A 20,554-nucleotide genomic window follows, 5' to 3' on the forward strand; every position below is an offset into this window, starting at 1 on the left:
CCATTTTAAAAAGGCCAAATGTTCAGATCATAAAGTTGGGTCTCATTAAGTTGGACAGTGACATCTGCTGCTTTTTTTGGATGCTTTTTTGGTGTACACAGTGGACAGTACAACTGTCATTAAAAAAAGACCAAAACGGCAGCAAGCAGTGTTTCACACAGGCCTCCAAATATCTGTCAAGTAGTAATTGCTTTTTGCCACAACTTTTCTAGTCTGACCAGTAGCCTGCAAGCTTTGCCACATTGAATATTTGTTAAGCCATCCACCAAACCCTTTATTATATGTTGCTGTTTTGTTAGGGATGAGTGAAATTATCACAAAATTGACCCTTTAAAAAAAATTCTGCAGATTTTTGAAGGTGGGTCCATGTGAGATTACAGATTTCTGAATCCTCTGAAAGGATCATACGTTTCAGATCTACTTTGCTCCATGTGGTTTTGATTTTCTAAGTGCTTCGCCTGGTGATACAATTTTCTGTTCTGTCAATGGGGATACTCCAGTTAACCGTGTCTGTGGGACTAGTTTTCTTGTTTGATTTACACTGCAACAGTGCACAATGCATAGACTGTTTATGTAAAAGCTGATGCTCAGATGTATCCCAGGCTGACTGCTGCCAGCCAAGACCCCTGCTGAAGTACTGTAAATCTAATCAGTTCTCAACCACTCAGAAACAAAGTACATTTTTTCAGATTAGCATATCTACAATAAACCTTTAAACAAGAGTCATGGAGATGTGCATTATTAAACATGCATGGACAAAACTAGACAGATAAATAACGGATAGCTGTAGTCAATGTTTACCTGTGAGTTTTGGAGTTTTTGACTGCGCTTAGCTGATGTCTTTTATTTTGCGGTGGGGACAGGTTGTGTACCTGACATGGAGAGCTGACCCTTCCATCACAGCTGCCCAGTTCATACTGTGGGCAGCGGGCAACAGTTTCCATAAATCACTTGTCCTCCCACCAGACCTCTGCGTAGGGAGGAATGCAAAGTGTTTTCGTTCTGGAGCTGCTTGGCAGCAAACCCTCACCCATGTGCTGGTGGGTGCTCACCTGGCTATGGATAGATATGTCTGACATTACAGCTTGGTTTTCTCTGAGTTCGAATGAGGGGTGAGATCCAGACTTTTATTCAGTATCGTCTGCTTTGTGGCCTGATCTTGGAGGCCAGATGTTGTAGCACAAACATCTGTGAGCACAAACAATTGCAGCATCCTTTTGAAGTGAGTGCCTCTTGCGTCTCCATGTGTTTAATGCACAAGGACACCTCTGCCCTTTTCTCTAGAGCCCTCTTCCCCCTTAAGCAGGGTCAGTTAGGCATCATTTTGTCCTTCTTTCCCAGGCAGATATGGTGACGATGTCAAATATGTAAAATCTCCAGGAAATCTACCTTAGAAAATATTATTTTTAAAGCTGGATGAAGATTATTGAGAGCCCTGGTGAAGTCGTAATACTTTACATCCCCTGACTTTAAAAAAGAAATGTACCAAAGTGTTGACATGAAATACAAGCACGGATTAGTGAGATTTTAAAAAATAAATAAGTTTCTGCCAGTAAACCTCCTTTCCAGAATAGTAATTAGGAAGAGTGATCTGCACGTTTTAGACTGTTTTGTTGTTGTTTTGGTTTTTTTTTCCCCCTCATACAAATGGTCTTTAAAGAAGGCACTCCAGATAAAAGGTGATTAAACTAAGTTTAGGTTAATGAGAGAGTGCAGAATTTGGCATTTACATATCTTTCCAATCTAAATAAATGTTCTTATGCATGACTTGTTCTTTGTTAGAAATTTATCCTTTTTATACCTTTCAGTCTATATTCCTATCAAATGGATTTTTTCTCTCCATTTCTTTCTTCCTCTTTCAGCCTGTAGTGGGTGCGGTGTCCCCCACTGCTGTGAATAGCTCACATTTGCAACCGCATAAACTGTACTCAATGCATTCCAGCTGGCAAAGACAAGAAATTTTGACAGGCTTTATGCCCTGCAGAAAATGTGACCAAGATGCCCTGATTTGTATATTCAGTATGAGTAGTTTTCTAAAATTGATGCAGAGGAAAGTTTGGGATGAGACAAATGGTTTTGGAAATGGGCCAATATCCTTCATATAAGTTGTCTTGAACTGCAGAATTTTTGGTGTGTCTTATTTTGAGCAGAGCAAGGATGTTTCCAGTATGTTTTTTAACCCATGAAGATGCTTTATAAACTCCTTATTCTCTAAGGGCATTGAATGCACCTCTGCCCCATCACCTGGTGTACTGACCCCACTGTGGGACCTCCAGGTTCCTCAGATCTGCTTGGACTGGGAAGACTCGCCAACTGGTGCTAACTTTGAAGGGTTGCTGTTGTTGGCCATGTATCTTTGAAAGGAAGCAAACAATACACTGTGCTCTTTGTCCCTTTTCTATTAGACCTGATGTAAAATTACCTCTAAAGATAACGAAGCAGCATGTGAGTAAATAAAATACCTGATTTAAAAATGCATTTGAGAGTCACACGTCTAAATGGCCAATGATTTCTGTAACATGAAAATCCCTGCTGAGTAAGAAATTATTACCGCTCGTCATCCTCTTCAGTATTTCCTCGAAAGGTATGACTCTGTTAATACCCTAATGAAGTACTTAAATAAAACACATTCCAGTGAGGACAAAATAAGCACACTTTAAGTAAGTGTGAGAATACTCTTGTCATCTAATAACTTACGAGCATGGCAAAAGTTTCAGGGCTTTTGCTGATTTTTGGACTTAGATTTAGCCAGACAAACTAAATGGGGAGAAATTACTCTTAACACTCGTAATTAAGCATGAAACTGTAGAAAGAGCGAACTATTTGTAAACTAGTTGAAGCATGCAAGTCAAAGAGCATGGAGTTCTTTTGAAGATCAGAATGATCAGGCAACCCATTGGTTTCTTTAATTTGTTGACAATGCTCATACTATTTGTGGCATCCTAATGAAAACTAATTAAGTGCTAGCACACTGGTTGCAATCCTGCTGTCTTGTTATAGACAAAACTGAACACAATCACATGGTGCTGGATGCCTGTGAAATCTGTCTGAGCACTTCGGGTGGCTCAACGGTGGCTGTTTCATGGGGCGTGAACACAGATCAGTAAGGTTATCCTGTGGGTCTTGTCCCCTGCTAGAGGCAGTGAAATCCAGCAGATGGTCCAGGTATGCAGGGGAACAAGTCGCAGAAGGCAAAGCCTGTGACTCTGGTTTCTCCTGGCTTTGCAGGGGGCATCAAAATTTGTGTGCTCGTGACTTGGGAGCGAGAAGTGAGGGTGAGTGGGGAGACTCTCTGTTGGTGCGTCTCACCAGTCCGAGTTGCCCAAACTCCTCTTTGCCACCTCCTTGTCCCTGTGGGCCCCTCACCCAGGACTGGCAGCAGTGTTTTAGAAACACCCGTGTCTAGAAATGAAGGATTGAGCCAAGTCTGTGACTAGCACCCCACCATCTTCTGTTTTTCCCGGTTCTTTTGCCTATCCCATTTTTCCTGAGCAGCTCAATAGCTACACAGTCGGCTGTCTCTTGTTTGAGAGGAATGGGAGCTGGAAGGCCGGAGAGCTTTGCCCTTTCTCTTCTTACAGACTGGAGCTTTGGGAAAATTTGGCTGAGATCGCAGAATTTTAAGCTCTGCAAAGACAAAGAAAATGAAAACAAAAGAACCCCTTTGTTCAGTGCATACATGTTTATACTTGTCAGCTCAGCTAGGTAAGGCATCTTTATATTTGCTAGGGAGGAAAAATAACATCTGTTGGAAGCATTCTCCTCTGCTCAATTGTTTGAGTCTGTGTTCCCGCTTCACACTACTGCCCAGAGGAGCATCCAGATTTCTCTTCTGAAGAGATCTCTGGGAGTGGGTCAGCTTTCATGCCTCAGGTGTCCTGCTGCCCTGTGCAGTCACTGCTGCCTTCGCTTGATGGTATGCAAGCAGTAGCGTCTGAAAGTTCTGCTTTCTGCTTCTGTGGAAGGTGGTGTGCTAAGGTTGTGCGCACCACAAGCCAGTTTTCTGAAGTTTATTCTGGGTATCATCCTTCACACGTCTCTTCAGGTCTTTGTATCTAGTTTCATTTTTTCCCCTGAAACAATCTGGGTGTTTTTCCTCCAAAATTTGAATATGGGCAGCTCCTCAGACCGACCAACAACGAGTTGCTGTCTTTGTCACACGATGTGAGTGTTTCCTTAATCTGTGAGGGAAATAATGTGAATGAAATGGTTCTTTATTGTCTTTAGAAAAAGCTATGTTAAAAAAAAAGAAAAAAAAAAAAAAAGGAAAAGGCATGCATTACAAAATGTTAGTGGAGTCAAAGATACCACTGCTGAAATGCTGGTTTTCTGTCATCTTAATGTTCCTCCTGTTTCTGGGCAAGATTTCCTCCTTTCCTATCCTTATTTATCTTGCCCATAATTTCTTGTATGTGTAAGTGCTACTGAAGGCATTCTTTTTATTTAACTCCCCATTTTCCATATGCTTGTGCTGCAGAATTTGGAAAGAAGCGTTTGTCCACTTCTCTTTCTTCTGATGAGACAAAAAGAGAAAATGAGATGATGAAAAGCAAATTCCTTGCCCTGGCACACTGCACACATTCATCACTGCAGGAAACTAGGTCGACATTATTATTCATGACAGTATATAATGTTACAATAAAACTAAGCAGAGGGTAGCTCTGGAATTGGAAGGATGCCTGTCAGTTACGCTCTGAAGTGAAAACTTTGCCTCTAAGATTCTATTTAGCAGACAGTGCAGTGTTGGTTGGGGTGGGAGAGGAGAGAATTTCTCTGCCAACAAAAATGGAGAAAAATCTCATTTTCTTTGGGTTTATGAAAAATAAAACTTACTACAAGTTTTCTTTAAGTTCTTTTGCTTTTAATTTGAAAACCAAAGCGAAGCCAGTCTTCTATATTTGAAAGAAGGCCCATTTAGTTATTAGTCGGCCTCCTTTTGGAAGGTCTGGAGCAGAACTTCGATGCTCTTCAACTCAGTGCCTCTCTGACTTGAAGGTGACATCCCTCATGGCAATGGCAGGAGATCTCACCTTCCTTCAGCGCTGCTTCTCAGAGCTCTTACCCCCATTTCTGCTGTAAATAAAGAGATTGGTTCTATCTGTGGACCATCTGATTCTTTCCTGCTTTACTCTTGCAGTGTGATGCTGTGCTGGTGACCTACGAAGTTCTACTTTGCACAGTGTGTAAAGTACTTTTCCTCACCCTTCTTTGCCGTGGTCTAGTGTCTTGGGGAAAGGGAAGCAGGTCTCTTTCAAAAACACAAGTCACCAAAATGAATTCTGATCTCCAGTGTCCTTGGAAATCTGGGTAAAAAAACACCAACCAACCAGTAGAGCAAAAAAATAGATAAATAATAGATTAAACAACAACAACAAAGCTTTCCATTAACTAGCTATCTCAGGTTTCATCTGAAACACATTCGTGAAAGATTTTCTAGTGCTGTGGGTTTTGCTGTTTTGCTGCCTTTTTCAGGAAACAAATTTGAAATGAAATGAGGTTAAAATAAGAGTGGTTTTAAGCATGTCTGTGTTCCAGGGGAATCATGCCTCTAAGTGGTTTTGATATACTATATCTAAGCAGGCAAAATAAGTCATTATTCTTATAAAAACTGTGGAATCCATCTTCCTTGTGAAAAAGCTGATTAAAAAAGCAAGTCAAGCGATTCAGCAAATTTAAATTGGCTTTTTAACCTGTGTATCATTTTAAACAAACCTGGCATGGAAGAACAAATTTAGAAAGTACTTTTCCAAGTGTTCTTTTTCCAAGTTATTATTTCTTCCATGCATCTTTTAACTTGCTGTTTAATTAGCGAGTCATCTTCACATAGAAAATGGTGTGTGATTCTCATATAAAAAACATAAACTTCACCTTTAAAACAAGCTATGTCCCATTTAATGTTTTAAATTCTGAAACTTTTTCTTCCTCTGCTCCCATTCTTCTCAAATGAATTAACCACAGAATACTTCACCTTAGTTGTTTACTACTGAGGCAGAAATAAGAGCTGTCATTTGCATTACTGAATAACAGGATTTTTTTTTAACTATTCCTTATTGCTCCTTGTTTCCATTTTGAACAAACTATCAAAGTACAGTAACTCAATAAATATCTTTCCAGTTATTTCTATAGATTTGGGATCAGACTCAGAGAAACTGGTCTTACCATCACACAAAGTGAGCTGGGACCTGTCCCTGCCTCCGTTTGGCACAGTCGGACCTGTGAGCAGCAAGATGCTGGATCACTTGTGTCCCAGGTGCACTAGGGAGTATTTCACATCGTGCTATCTACCTTAAGTTAACTGACCTATTTTAAAAACAATCCTCCCCCAACCTCCCAATTCTGGTGTTAATCAAGAGCAAAACTAAGAATATGGATTAGGTCTGTGGAACAGCTCTTTTAGGGTTCTCCCTCATCTGTGGGAGCTTTGCTGACCCTTTTGGGCTCCCAGAGCCCCCAAGGAACCTGCAGACTGGAATAGGTGACTGCCAGATACAGCCATTAATCGCTTTACCATAGCTGTTGTCTTCTTAATACTCATTTTAAGGCAATATGCATCTCTGTGCACTCACACAAATGTAGTGTCAGTACTATTGCACTTTGCTCTGTATTCCTAGTCTGCTTATTGTTATTAGTAATAGTTCCAATTCGTTAGAATCTCCTTAGAGGAGAAGTAGTGTTTTTGATTATTATTATTCCGGTTAACATGGAATGAGACAAGATTTCTTTTTTAATAGGAAAGCAATTTTTGTATCTTGGGATAATAATTTAATATTTTCCTTACAGGAGAAAATACACAATAAATCTTTCCTGTGACATTATCGTGTAGGGATCAAATTTGTATTCTTTATTCAGTCAAAAATCAGTCGAAAGCTAGTACGAGTGGAAAGCAAGTGAAGACTTGCAATGTCTGGTCTTTGGTTTTGGTACGACCTCTTTCTTGGTGTGGATTCAGCAATCACTTTCTTCATGTAGCCAGAATCCTAGACCACTGGCCCTCCGCTTCTGTTTCACTGGTGGTTTTAGTCTCTTCAGCATGCATAGCACACCGTAACAGCCCAGATTTTCACTTATACCTTCTGCTTGAGAAGTTGTTTTAAAAATGAAATTGATACTGTAAATCAGCTAATTGAAGAAACTTCTAAAACCAGTTATTGTACTATATTGCAATCAGTGTTGTCCTGCAGAAATTTGGAAAAATGGGACGAAGTAAAGTACTGTATGTTAATTTGCTCTTAGTGTTATGTAATAATTTTGAGACCAGAAAATAAGTTGTTAAACTCTGATGCACATTGAATTTGTATGCTAAAAGCTAAATTGATGTGAACTAACTAAATTCTGTGATGGATGTGAACTTGGGAGAGGTTGTATTTAAAAGCTGCTTGAATATGAACTGATTTGGATCTAGAAGAATGAAAATAATGGATTGATGTTTAATATGCTGTTTATTGACATCTGTAAGAAATTGCAAAAGGTAAATGGGGCTGAGTAATGTAAAAGGAATAGCTATTGCTCAGCTAATTGGATTTGCATATAAAGTGTAAAATAGCAGGACTGAAATGGAAAAAAAAAAAGGCAAAAATAGAAAATCCGCTCTTGTGCTTTATAGAATTGGCTCCTTGGGTTTTGTGGGGAGTTTGGCTGTGCTGAGCATCCCGTCCAACATGTCCTGCCCTCGCATGTGCGGCAGGGCAGCAGAAAGGCTCCTGCTTGCTGTACCTGATGGGATACAGCCCAGAAAACAATCCTACGGGTGAGCAGCCTGACCTGCCCCTTCATCCGTCGAGGGGACTGTAACTGGAAAGCTTTTCTGGGGGCACCACAGGACTGGGAGTGGGAGTGGTGGGGTGAGTTGCATCTGCCTTAGCAAGCAGCACAGCGTGACAGGAGTGAAGCAGTTGGTGCAGAGTCCCTGGCTGCCCCACCATCCATGTTTTGAGTTGGGTTTACTGTGGATTAGCTCTGGTCTGGTTATGCGGACCAAAGGCCCATTAGTGGTTGAAACACAGCAGTTGCGTCCTTGGGGTGCGGTTTAGTCTCATGTGAAAGGAATCCAGTTTGCGCACTCAGAGGTCACTCTGTCATGCAAACCAAAGAACAGTAAGATATTTGCTCAAGAAATACTCTCCTGATCTGAATTAAAACACCAGCATGGACACAGCAGAGTAGTAATATGCCATATTAAGAGATGTCATTTTAAAAGAAGGTTATGTCATATTCCCAGATGATATACTGCGGTGGTCGAAATACAAAGTAATGGGTGCAGGATGCAGCCTAGGTAGTTTGAGTCAAAGTAACAGGAAGTTAGATAGATGCTAAATGCCAAAGCAGAATTGTCTGATACTGCTTCAGATGAGAGAAATAATAATTTCTTTAAGAGGCGTGTTGTACGTAACTAGCTATTGGCTAGCCAATATAGAGGTAAGTGCTGATAATATCTCTCTGGTACTGTGGACCAAGTAAGAAAAAGTTCTTTCCTATGCCACATGCATTTCTGTACTAAAAACTAATAGTCTGTTTCATAAAACTAATGGTTCTATTTTAATTAAAAAGAAAAAAAAAGTAGGATTTCTGAAAAAGCATTATTTATTTTTTTCGTTTGGGAGAAGATAGAAGTTTTCTACTGGGAAAAAGCAACTAGAAAGACTATTAATAATATATGAAGCTGCTGAAACCAACATGTTCCAAACACCGCAGTTTTTATCAATTGCAGCTGTGTACATCTCAGCTAGTTAGTAGTACTGGTTAGTAATTGGTTAGTAAGTACTAAGGTGAAGAAGAATATACAGCAGAGCAGTGTTCCCCAATCCACTGAAAGCAGACTGCAAAACCTCAAATGGTTTATATGGTACATATATCTATACTGAGAGAAAAGCTCTAGCAGGACAAGCCAGTGTGCTGATCCAGTTTGTTCAGAGTTTTTAAGGACTAGTCCAGCTGGGCTAAGTTGTTCGAGAAACAGAGTTGAGAAGTGGCACCTGCAATGGAAAGGTTTAGCAAAATGTTTCCGGAATATTCTGTATCCTTCTGTATCATTATTTTTTGTCTCTTGACTATGTGAAAAGTGTGTTGTGGTTTTGTTGTTGGTGGTTTGTTTGTTTGTTTTTCTGTTTTGGAGAGTACTATTAAATTTCACAGGCTTCAGATCAAAATTTTGAAATTGGTACAAATATTCTGACCAGTACAAAATCAGAAGTTCCTCTGAAATGTTTTTTTCTTCAAAATGTTAGAGGAAAGACCAATGCAGTTACTATTTCAAGAATATCTACCTGTTTCTAATGTATCATAACAGGGTTATGTAGGTCACACCTTCATGAAAGTCTCTTGAGCTAAATGTGATTATGCTATGTCTGGTACCTTGCTAGTTCCTTCAGAGAGCCTGGCTGACTCCCTGTGATACCCCAATGATGGGCTCCACATTTTTTTTTCATTTTTACGTTTCAGCTTATGAAATTTACAGATATTTTGTCCTCTTTCAGTCATTGGAGATCTTCATATTATTTTCACTGTATACTTGAATTCTGACAGCCTCACTTAATGCTTATTGAAAAATGCCAAACAATGTCCTTTGGTTCTGTTGAGCCATATTTTTCCCCTCCGGTCCATATATCAGTTCACAGTGAGAAAAGAATGCAAGAATTCTTATTTTTACCATTAAAAAGCCTCAAGGGCAGACCCAGACACAGGCATGTAGTTCTTAAAGTAACCACTAACTATGGAGAAGTGAGAATGTTGCAGGACTGTACCTAATCACTGCACACAGTCACAGGATCCATAGGGAACTTCACACATGATGGTATAGGAGGCTGTGCCTTTACAGTGCATGCCAGACTTCTCCCTGAACAGTGACAGACCTCTGCTTTACTGGAAGATACGGCATGATATGGCTCAAAGTTAGTGGTTGTGCAGCCTCCATGAATGGCTGAAAAACACTTATCCAATATAGTAAAATCATAGAATAGTTTGGGTTGGAAGAGACCTTCCAAGGCCATCTAGTCCAACCCCCTGCCATGAGCAGGGACATCTTCAACTAGATCAGGTTGCTCAGAGCCCCATCCAGCCTGGCCTGGAATGTCTCCAGGGATGGGGCATCTACCACCTCTCTGGGCAACCTGGGCCAGTATTTTACCACGCTCATTGTAAAAAATTTCTTCCTCATCTCTAGTCTGAATCTCCCCTCTTTTAGTTTAAAACCATTACCCCTTGTCCTATTGCAACAGGCCCTGCTAAAAAGTCTGTCCCCATCTTTCTTATAGGCTCCTTTGAAAGGCCTCAATAAGGTCTCCCTGGAGACTTCTCGAGGCTGAACAGCCCCAACTCTCTCAGCCTGTCCTCACAGCAGAGCTGTTCCAGCCCTCTGATCATTTTTGTGGCCTCCTCTGGCCCGTCTCCAACAGGTCCATGTCTTTCCTGCACTGAGGGCTCCAGAGCTGGACACAGGACTCCAGGTCGGGTCTCACCAGAGCAGAGCAGAGGGGCACAATCCCCTCCCTTGACCTGCTGGCCATGCTGCTTTTGATGCAGCCCAAGATATGCTTTGCCTTCTGGGCTGTAAGCGCACGTAGCCAGCTCAGGTCCAATCTTTCATCCACCAGTACCCCCAAGTCCTTCTCCGCAGGGCTGCTCTCAATCCTTTTATCTTCCAGCCTGTATTGATACCAGAGGTTGCCCTGACCCATGTGCAGGACTTTGCACTTTGCCTTTTTGAACCTCATGAGATTTGCACGGGCCCACTTCTCGAGCTTGTCATGGTCCCTCTGGATGGCATCCTGTCCCTCAGGCATGTCAACTGCACCACCCAGCTTGGTGTCATCTGCAAACTTGCTGAGGGTGCACTCGATCCCACTGTCTATGTCATTGATGAAAATATTAAACAGTAGTAGTCCCCTGAGCGACATGACTTGTTACCAGTGTCCATCCAGACATTTTGCCATTGATCACTACTCTCTGGGTGCAATGATCCAGTCAGTTCCTCATGCACCAGTCCACCCATCAAATCCACACCTCTTCAATTTAGAGAGAAGGATGTTGCAGGGGACCATGTCAAAGGCTTTACAGAAGTACAGATAGATGACACTCATAGCCCTTCCTTTGTCCACTGATGTAGTTACTCCATCGTAGAAGGCCACTAGGTTGGTCAGGCTCATATGTTACTCTGTGTTTTTCCTATGCCTACCATTGCATTTCAGCAGCAGGGCAACTTCACGGTTCACAAAGGTGAGTAGCCTGGCAGTGGATTATGAGTCCTCTTGTTCATACTAAGTTCACAGTAAGCAGAGAGTTGTAACCAAACCAAACCAAATATGGAAACTGCCATAGAAATGAAAGCCTACCTGTCAAAGAAGACAACTTCCACTTTCAGAAATACGTTTTTCATTTTATCTTGTTAGATCTCATATTCTCATACTGTCACTCTTATGCTGGGATTTCATTGAGTGCATATGTGAGCATGATGTACATTTCAGCATTGTTCCTTATTAAATGTGAGTAGTAATTCTGGAAGTACATTATGCTTCATCTTTTTGAAGAATTTTAAAGCTAGTACTGTTAATGTGAAACAGAATCTTTAAAACAGATGGGAATAGTCAGGCATTCTGGAGCAAATATTTGGAACAAAAGCTTAATTACATGCATACCAAATTAAGGCATTCTTATAAACAGTTTTGGTATTTTTGACATAGTGGTAAAAAACAGAAAGTAAAGAGAAGCCAAATTAACTTAGCAACCAAAGTGTAGCAGTGGATTGATTCTGAAAGTCGACAGGTGAATGTTTTCCATAGTCCCAGCAGAGAGAAAAACTGAATTGAATAACCAGATTCCTATTGATTTCCTTGGGAGCAGGATCAAGTCTTTAATTCATGAAAAACTCCTGTTTTGATTTTAATGAGAGTTACGTGACTTAAATCTTGTTTAATGTTTTGGAAGCACTGGGTAAAGTTTAAATAAAAAAAAAAGTTTTCTAAACTTTTAATAGTGTTATTCTTCTCAGCGCTGCTGTTACCTCAGGGTATTTACTTTTGGCTGTTAGTGCAGTGTAGAAGTTGATACTATTGAGAATGGAATTGGCAAATCTTGAAACAGAATGTTTAGATCATAAACATTTTAAAATAAGACTCCATAAAAAAGATGTATATTTTTTTAATATGAAATGTTAGTTGTGTTCTTGGCAGACTTTATTTCAGAGGAGTCATATGTGTTTCAAAGAGCATTCTGCTAGCCAGCTGCAGCCAAAAGATGATTTCAAACCAGTAGAGACCCAATTCCCATTTCTCTTTTGCCTTTTTTCCTCTCCCTCTCTCTCTGTCTCTTCTGTAGGACTCTCTATATATCATACAACTGAAGCGTAGCCAATCATGGGGTGAAAAATTCATACCACTATTATACACAACAGTGGAAAGCATAGAAACACTGGCTAAAGATGTCAGACTAGTCTGTGCTTTAAGAAGTACTGTTGAGATTTCTTTTCTTCAACACTCTTCAAATCTTTAGACTTCAAAAACTGTTGAATACCCTTTCAGAGCCAGCGGCATTGCATAAAGTATACGGAGAATTGGTTATGTCTGCCATGCATTTACCTGTGGAGTCGCACAGTCAACTTTTTAGCAATGACTTGATTCATCAGTGCTACATGAAACCAGTTATACTCCAGGGGTGTGCAGAAGGTGATGGGTTTGCAGGATAATTCATAATAGAAGATGTTAATGGAGTAGTTCTTTGTTCGTCTCGATTAAATATTGATGGTTTATTGGTTTTTTTGGTTTTCACATTTGTTTGAAATAAATGTGTGGTGATAGAATTTTTGTTGTCCTGCTTTAAAGATATCTTTAGAGGACTTCTTTTTCTAAAACATGAACTTAGTGTTGATGAATGGTATTGCATGTAGGTAGTTGTGCAGGCAGTAGTCTTGCCTCACCTCAAGCAAATACAGGTGCCACGGTAGAAGCTCCCTGTACTGATCAAACAATGTACATTGTTCAGTTATTCCAGAACAGAATTTGACTCATTGTTTTCCATAATGTGAAGGCAGAGCTTTATCTACCTCAGTTTTGAAACCTCTTATCACTGTGTACTCTGCTGGATATGGGGCTGAAATCCCTGCCTGCTTTGGACTGAATTGGGACAATTGAAAGTGTTCTTACATTTATTACTGGCCATAGCTGTAATAGACCTGAACAGAAAAGCTTTGTGTCCATTGCCCTAAACTATCAGTAGAAAAGGTTTTCAGAGTCTTTCGCTGGGAATATGTGTGTGACTGAAGTTTGAAGTGACTGACAGTGAGAAGATGAAAGAAGAGGTCCCAGAAAAGTATAACGAAGTTGCTTACTGACCAAGTTTGGACCCGGATGTGAACCTACCCCTTAGCCAACCCAAATCCTTCTTGCATGGAGTGAATGTCAGACCATGGTTGATTTTAGAAGCAGATGCTTTAATGCAGTTTCGTTTCCTCTTTCTAAAAAACAAAGACTAATACAAGGAATTTATTTTCTCTAGGCCCATGTTAGCTTAATTCTTTGGCTGTCCAATTAAGAACTGTGCAGGGACCCCTATACAACATAAGCCTATAAGTAAATTAACTTTTTGGTTTTTATTAATTTCAGTTTTTATTTCCCAGTCTGTGATTTGCAAACCAGACAGATACTTGATAAAATTGTACAGAAAAATTGTATCATTACTTTAGAAATTTACCACATTCTTCTTGGGCTAACCTGGAAAGTTTAGTCAATTGAGTAGAAAGAATTCTGTTGCTAGGTTTAAAAAACAAAATAAAAACCAAATCCACAAATCCAAACTTTTTAGAGGTTGAGTCTTCAGATTCTTATCTAGATATGTAGTAAGTGTCTCAAATTAAAAGATGAAAAGCATCTACTAAGTTTTATTCAAATATTTAACATGTTGCAGATTAGAGATAAATACCATATTACAAACAGGACAAGTCATTGATTTCTGAGCTGATATCTTAACGGAATGGAAAGGTAATAATGGTAAGATACACATCTACAGAGATTTTCTTCTGACTGATAATGTCATGTCACCACTTTTCCCTCAATAATTCGGCAAGTAGGGCTTGGATTGCCAGTGGAAACTATATAAGCCATGATTTTATTATGGTCTTTGTATAGGCATTCACTGAAAAATATGCATTTAATCCTGAAACTGCTCAGATTTAAAGCAGACAAAGTTGCTTTCCTTCATGTCTTTCTCAGTTCTTCTCGACAACGTTGCTGCTTGTCTCTGATGTCACTCACAGGGAATCTGTTTGTTCCTAATTTACATTTCCCTTTAGGTGACTGGCTGCATCAGCAACAGGAGTTGCTGTCACTTCTCCGATTTCAGTTTAAGTACAATGAAGTGCACGAACAGGACTGTAGTTTCTTACATTGCACTGCATTCTTACAGTCTTGTTAAATTTCCCACAGGAGCATAAAAAGAGAGCAAAATATGACCCAGCTTTATGTCCTCCTACATATTTGCCTTGCAGACCTGCATGACTTGAGATATTTGTGCTCTTAGTAGCCTGTATTTATAATGACCACATAATGGTAGCAAGAAAGAGACTGTCAATAAGAAAAAAAAACTACCAGAAAATAAAAACTGATGACCTAATGTTTCCGGTGTGGGGAGGGTATTTTCGAGAAAATCTAGTAAAAGTTGTATTTAGTGTATCAGAAATACTGAGGACAATTATTTGAATGGGTCTGTCCACTTGAGTAGTTTGTGAGGCCGATTCCTTGGTTATTTTATGAAAGAGCCCATCGCAGCTGTTTGTATGAGTATGAAGGGTTAAACAATAAAGCAGAAATACATCTTCGTGCTTTTGCTTAAAAATAAAAGGACTAGATTTCAGAAGGGGCTGTAAAGCTTTCAGCAAGAATCAGGCGAACATGAGAGTAAAATGAAAAGCTGAAATGTGGAGAGCGTGTGATGTGAGATGCCAGCTCAGCGCTTTCGGGAGTCATGTACAGATCATGTTGCTTTAGGAGAGGAGACCACCCTTGGAATCGCAGTGAACTGTAGCAGTGACCAACTGCTTTGCAATGTAAAGGAGTTATATAGGCTGATACTCCTCCCCGCCCCCCAGTTATGTCATCTGGTGGTAGCCTCTCTTAAGAGTTCTTCACTCTGGGGAAAACAGATGTTACTTACAAGTACTTCAGTATGGGTGGAAAAATCACCTTGCTATGCAGATTCCATCTGCACAATGAAAACAGAAAAGTAAGGGTGTTCATACAGTAAAGGTTCTTTACTGAGGATGTTTGTTTTTTCTCCTCTTTGTATAGGTTCAACATGGGAGAAAACATTACGGCAGATTGGTTTTGAAAGGTAAGTCATAAATTTGTTTCCTTACCAGTGCAAAAAGTAAAGGAAGAAAAACTGCATGGACAAGTTTACAGAATTATTTATTTTAGCCGATCAAACATACTTATGACCTCAAATTTAGAGAGGAGGTTATGCAATGTCATGCGCATATATGTTCAGCTTTTCCTTTTATGTTCTCTTCTCTTTCCCCAGTCAGTCTGAAGCAACATATTCATCACATGAACTTGGCTCATAATGTTTTTTGCTGGTGACTATATAGCTAGCATGATAATATTGAAAAAGGTGACACACTATTTGGGCAGAAGTCCTACTTATGAATGAAAATATTTCTCTCACTCACATTATTTTTTCCATGAAACTTCTAACCTGTGACATATTAGTTGACAAAAGTAAATGAAGTTGAAAGAGGACCAAAGCTGTCAGAGAGCTATTTAGCATCAGAGGAAAATTCAGAATTCAGCATTTCTCAAGTGCAAGAACTTCTTGCAGCCAAACTTAACCACAAGGTCATCATACCAGAAACATACGTCTCTCTTGGAATTTAAACTAGGCCAAGCCCAGTAAAGAGTGATCTGGTGTTGAGGTTCAAATGCTCAGTCTCATGTTTATTCTTCTACAAATGGTAAGCAGAAGAATCTGCTCCACACTTGGATAAAGTCTTGCTGTTTTCTCTTGATAGAGTGGTTTGCAGTTGTACACCAGTGTGCTTGGGTTGACGTTGACTGGTCAAGAAGGATTTCTCCTCTTCATGTTACTTGAGTGTATACTGTGCCTGCTGCCTGGGGCATCTCAGCAAACCCTGCAGACAATCAGGCTTTCTGAAGTTAATATAATAAATAGCCATACTAATCATGTGAAACAGAAAACTAACAACTTGCTTCCTTTCTCATAAATGGAAAGCAAGCTGCATTTTTCTTCTGATCTTTAGCTTGCATAAAGTTTTGGTTACAACAAAACATAAGTTTCTGTTATAAGACTGTTTGATTACCCTAACCTCCTACCTGTAATTAACATTCTCAGATCTCACCAGCAAGACATAAAAACATTTCTTCTATATCATCTTTTTATAGAAGGAGTCTGCTTGAATACCACCACTTGAAGAAATACATTTCTGAATACTTGATTTTGTTTGATCTCCACCTAGAAATGTGGCATCCAGTGGGAAGGATTAGGCTACCTCTAAATAGTTTTCAGGTCTTCAGGAGTTGTACTGCAGACTCGTGTCCTCTGAAATGTGGTCAGCCATCTGCCTATAAGAACATCTGTTTGAAGTGTCTAAGGAGATGCCAGTGTCCTAATGATTAGCAATTTTCTTTCTTTAAAAGGTGATTTTGAAAGCATCTATGTTATGATCCAGAGAGAGTATGCACAGGCTCAGCCTGGTTTACTTGTTCAGCTAAATATGTTAATTTCCCTGTTAGACATTACATTTGCAAAAATTGAAGGACAGTACTCTTTTCCAGATAGTAGACATAGAAGCGCATAGGAAGATTGTGTTTTATTATTATTCGCACAGCCATAAATATTACTGTAAATGTTGGTACATATTATTTTTGTTCTTCAAAGGAAACATAGAAAAGCAAATCACTTTTGAAGGTGACAAAGATCTGTCTTGGTGAAATTTAGCTTTCCAGTGGTACAAAGTTATCTTCGCAGCTTTACAGACTCGGGTTAAAGAGTAAAATATTACAGAACAATAAAACCACTTTTCCTCCACAAAAAGATATAGAGAGGTCAAATTAACTTCTATTGTAAATATCTTGATACCAGTAGAGTTATTCCTGTAAAAACTTTGCAAATATTTTTCAACAGAAGAAAAAACCCTACAAAAATAGCCATTTTGTTGCGATATATTTTTTATCAAAACTTCGAAGTCCAGACTGATATGGAATACTTACCATTTCGTAGCTGTACAAAAATGACCTGAGGAAACATGGGCATTTTCCTTTCATATCTTCCCACCAGTAAGAAATATTTAAAGTCTTCAATCAGATCACTAAATAAAAATATGACTTTCCTGCTGCTCCATGAGCTAAAAATGCCCCAGTAATACAGGCAACCTGAATAGAAAATTCCAGTCTTTCATAGTGTCAATATTTAATAATCCTGGATAACTTTCTAATTAAAATTCATTTTAAAATGTTTCTTTCTTAAAATTTTAATATTAGCAATATTAACAAGTTTTTTTAAAGTATTTTAACGAAGATAAAGTGAAATGTACTACTTAATCTGTAGTTTCTGTTAAACCTCTATGTAGATAGTATATTAATTGATTGAAAGGAAAACTGTGATTCCATTTTGTTACAGGATCAGAGTAGAGGTGGTGATTCATAAACATCTACGACTTGAGAAGGCGCAGTGCTTAATCAAGAATCAGACTAGAAATACCTTAATGGTGACACCTTACCGCTTGTTCTCTGTTTAGAGAGAGAGTGTTTTTAACAGCACTGCAAAAAAAGTTGGATCTTAGAGTTACACACTCTCAGTTGCTAAGTTTAATATCATTGAGGGGTTCTTTTTAATAGGTTGTGCTTTTGTCTCAAGTTACATCCAATTTGATTTCTTGATGAGCATTTCACTCAACATGATATCATAAATGTCTGAAAGGCACTACAATAAAGTATTGACTCTTTCATCACCCCATTCTTCTCTTAAGATTATGTATTAGCACCTGCTGGTGCTGTTTGTCTCCATCAGAATGGAAAAAAGTAGTTTTGAGGAGCGCTAGAATGAATTGATACCTTGGGCCTATGGTTTGAAACAGCCAATAGGAAATGGTATTTTTTTAAAAATCTGAGTTTATTAGAAATTCTATTTGTGGTGTGTTAGCAAGCAATTTCCAACTTATGAAGTGTTTCAAAACAATAAGGAGAACTCACAATACCTGTGTAAGTGCAACGTATGTACCGCATGAAACACAGAGAATTCTTAATAGACTGAATTACAGTGGAGAAGCCTGTCTTGAGAGGAGGCAGATATGTAGAAGAGATCCCTGTGCAGGTCCCACTAGTGCCATTCTAGTTTGAAAAGAAGAAAGGCTTTCACATGGCACTTCTACACCCTGGGAGATTGTTAGACCGGAGTAACTTTAGTTGACACAGGATTTTAGCATGGCTGGGGTGAAGATCTGAGTGTACTTGGCTCACTGTAATCATAGAAGCAAATGTGTTCTCATATCAACTTTTGCAGAGAACAGGCAAAGAGAAAACAAAAAAAAATAAAGTTCTTTAGACAAGTAGAATGATTAAGGTTTAAGGGTTTTTTTAACAATAATATTTATCATCTTACCTGTATTTTTAACACAAGTTTTTGTATGATGTGAATATATCAGCAATAACAAGTTGTTTAACTAAAAGTTCCGTGAGTAACATATATATGAAGTCCAGTGTTAATTCCTTTATAGCAATATTTGCTTAATATCATATGTGATTGCTTAACAACAGTATTTCTTATGCCTTAAGGAATAGTTTCCAAAGTAAACAACAGGGTACACATTGCTATATGTAATACTTCAGTGCAGGAAGTGCACTTGCAGTCATAGAAGTAGAAATCCCAGGTCTACAGGTGTCTCAAGCCTGAGATATCATTCTGGAGATCTATCTCTACGGTTTTTCCCTGGTCTTATTCTCTTCAGCAGGCATCCCTTTATGGCCACTGATAGAGACAGGATCATGGGCTACATCTGTGTTAGGTCTGACCCTGCACAGCTATTCTCATATTCTGTATGTCAACACTCAGAAAAGCAGCAGTAGCAGCAGCAACACATATTTTGCTATTTAAAAACATATTCTGTGCAAGCTGTTGACTTAGGCACACCTGAGTCGTCTGTGAAATATCAATAGCGTTTAAATGTGGTGTTTGAGCAACGACATTCTTATTCCTGGAGGAAGCAAGATTTTTAGATCCACAAGAGGAAAGACATTCAAGGTAGTGTCCTAAGGAGGAATATGTCTTTGCTTAAAAACTGGAAAATTCATATAAAATGTTCCTTTTAACTGACTGGTTTAGAGTGGATCGAGGGACAGAAGGAGATGAGGACACTCAGTTTACATTGCAGAAAATTAAGCCCAGATAGTATACAGCTTGTGTCATCACTGCTTTGTGGTTACATGATGTTTATTCTGCAATAGTGAAGTGTTTACATTACTGTTGTCTTCATATCCTGAAAAACATAGAGGCATCAAGAGATCCGACTGCGAGGCTTTTATGTAAGCCCTTCTTGTGAGCTGAGGATGCTGCTTTTCAGTGTGAGAGAAATTAAAACTGCTGGAGCTTGAATAAAGTAGCTTCATATGCAGGAAATGACGGGGGTTAAGAGCTTTTCAGTTAAATTGAGTATATGTGGGTTTGACAGAAGTAAATGAAGGTCTTTATGGTATTAATTGTGGTTTTTCTGAGACAGTACGCTAATTGTAACATATAATACTAGCATAGTCATCACCTTTGTCCAAGATGATCTTGACTGCAGTCCCCGACTGCATTTTCTGCAGAAAGTTTTGGAAAAATCTGGAGAATTATGAAAAATGTTAACTTGTATTATGCTGTCCTACAAGAAACGTGCTTTAAACTACTAAGCATGTGTGATACCTGCACATCAAGCAAACTTTCACCTTTCATGGTTTCTTTAATAATCTTTAATAAGCCAAGCAAGTAGATTTGTCAATAAATGGGATGAATTTTTTGCCACTGTTAACTTGGGGATTATTTTTCATTATTGGTGCATGTTTAGATGACACCCACATAATCATGAAAATGTCTGGAAAGCAGTCAGCTCTGTTCTGCTTTGTTACAAATGTGACTAAAAACATGTTTCAGAAGGTGGTGTTCATCTCACTGGTTAATATTTTCTTCAGTCACATGCTGGACAGAGTGGAAATTGCTCACTCAGACTCTTTAGTGAAATAGTTATGAACAAGTAAGAGTGACTGTGCTTGTTTCCTGGCTACTCTGGCAGTTAAAAAGAGCTCTTAATGCACACAGCTTGTTAAAATTCAAAAGCAAGGAGGATCAGGTCAGTCATTGAGCTGGTCTTCTCCTGTTATGATGTCTGTAGGGTCTTTCCAGCTCACAGCTGGGGTGAGACTTGCAGCGCAGAGCCTGGAAAGAACCACAGCCAGTGTTGGGGAAACTGCCACTACCACATTGCAGAAAATTAGAAGCAAAAGGACTATTTTAAAAATCTAAATTTCTCTAATTTGGGCTACCAGATGACGGAGTTTATGTCCTTGTCTAGTAGATGCAG

General features: G+C 39.1%; 1 protein-coding gene across 1 annotated transcript in view; it reads left to right on the forward strand.

Moving 5' to 3' along the window:
- PIEZO2 (piezo type mechanosensitive ion channel component 2) overlaps window positions 1-20,554 on the forward strand; it is a 309,138-nt gene that overhangs the window by 126,586 nt on the left and 161,998 nt on the right. Inside the window, exon 4 of the mRNA XM_065628394.1 lies at window positions 15,273-15,315. Within this exon, the coding sequence (XP_065484466.1) occupies window positions 15,273-15,315 (43 nt within the window). The remainder of the gene's footprint in view (window positions 1-15,272; window positions 15,316-20,554) is intronic.

The sequence above is a fragment of the Caloenas nicobarica genome, chromosome 2, assembly GCF_036013445.1.
Source record: "Caloenas nicobarica isolate bCalNic1 chromosome 2, bCalNic1.hap1, whole genome shotgun sequence".
Taxonomy (NCBI): domain Eukaryota; kingdom Metazoa; phylum Chordata; class Aves; order Columbiformes; family Columbidae; genus Caloenas; species Caloenas nicobarica.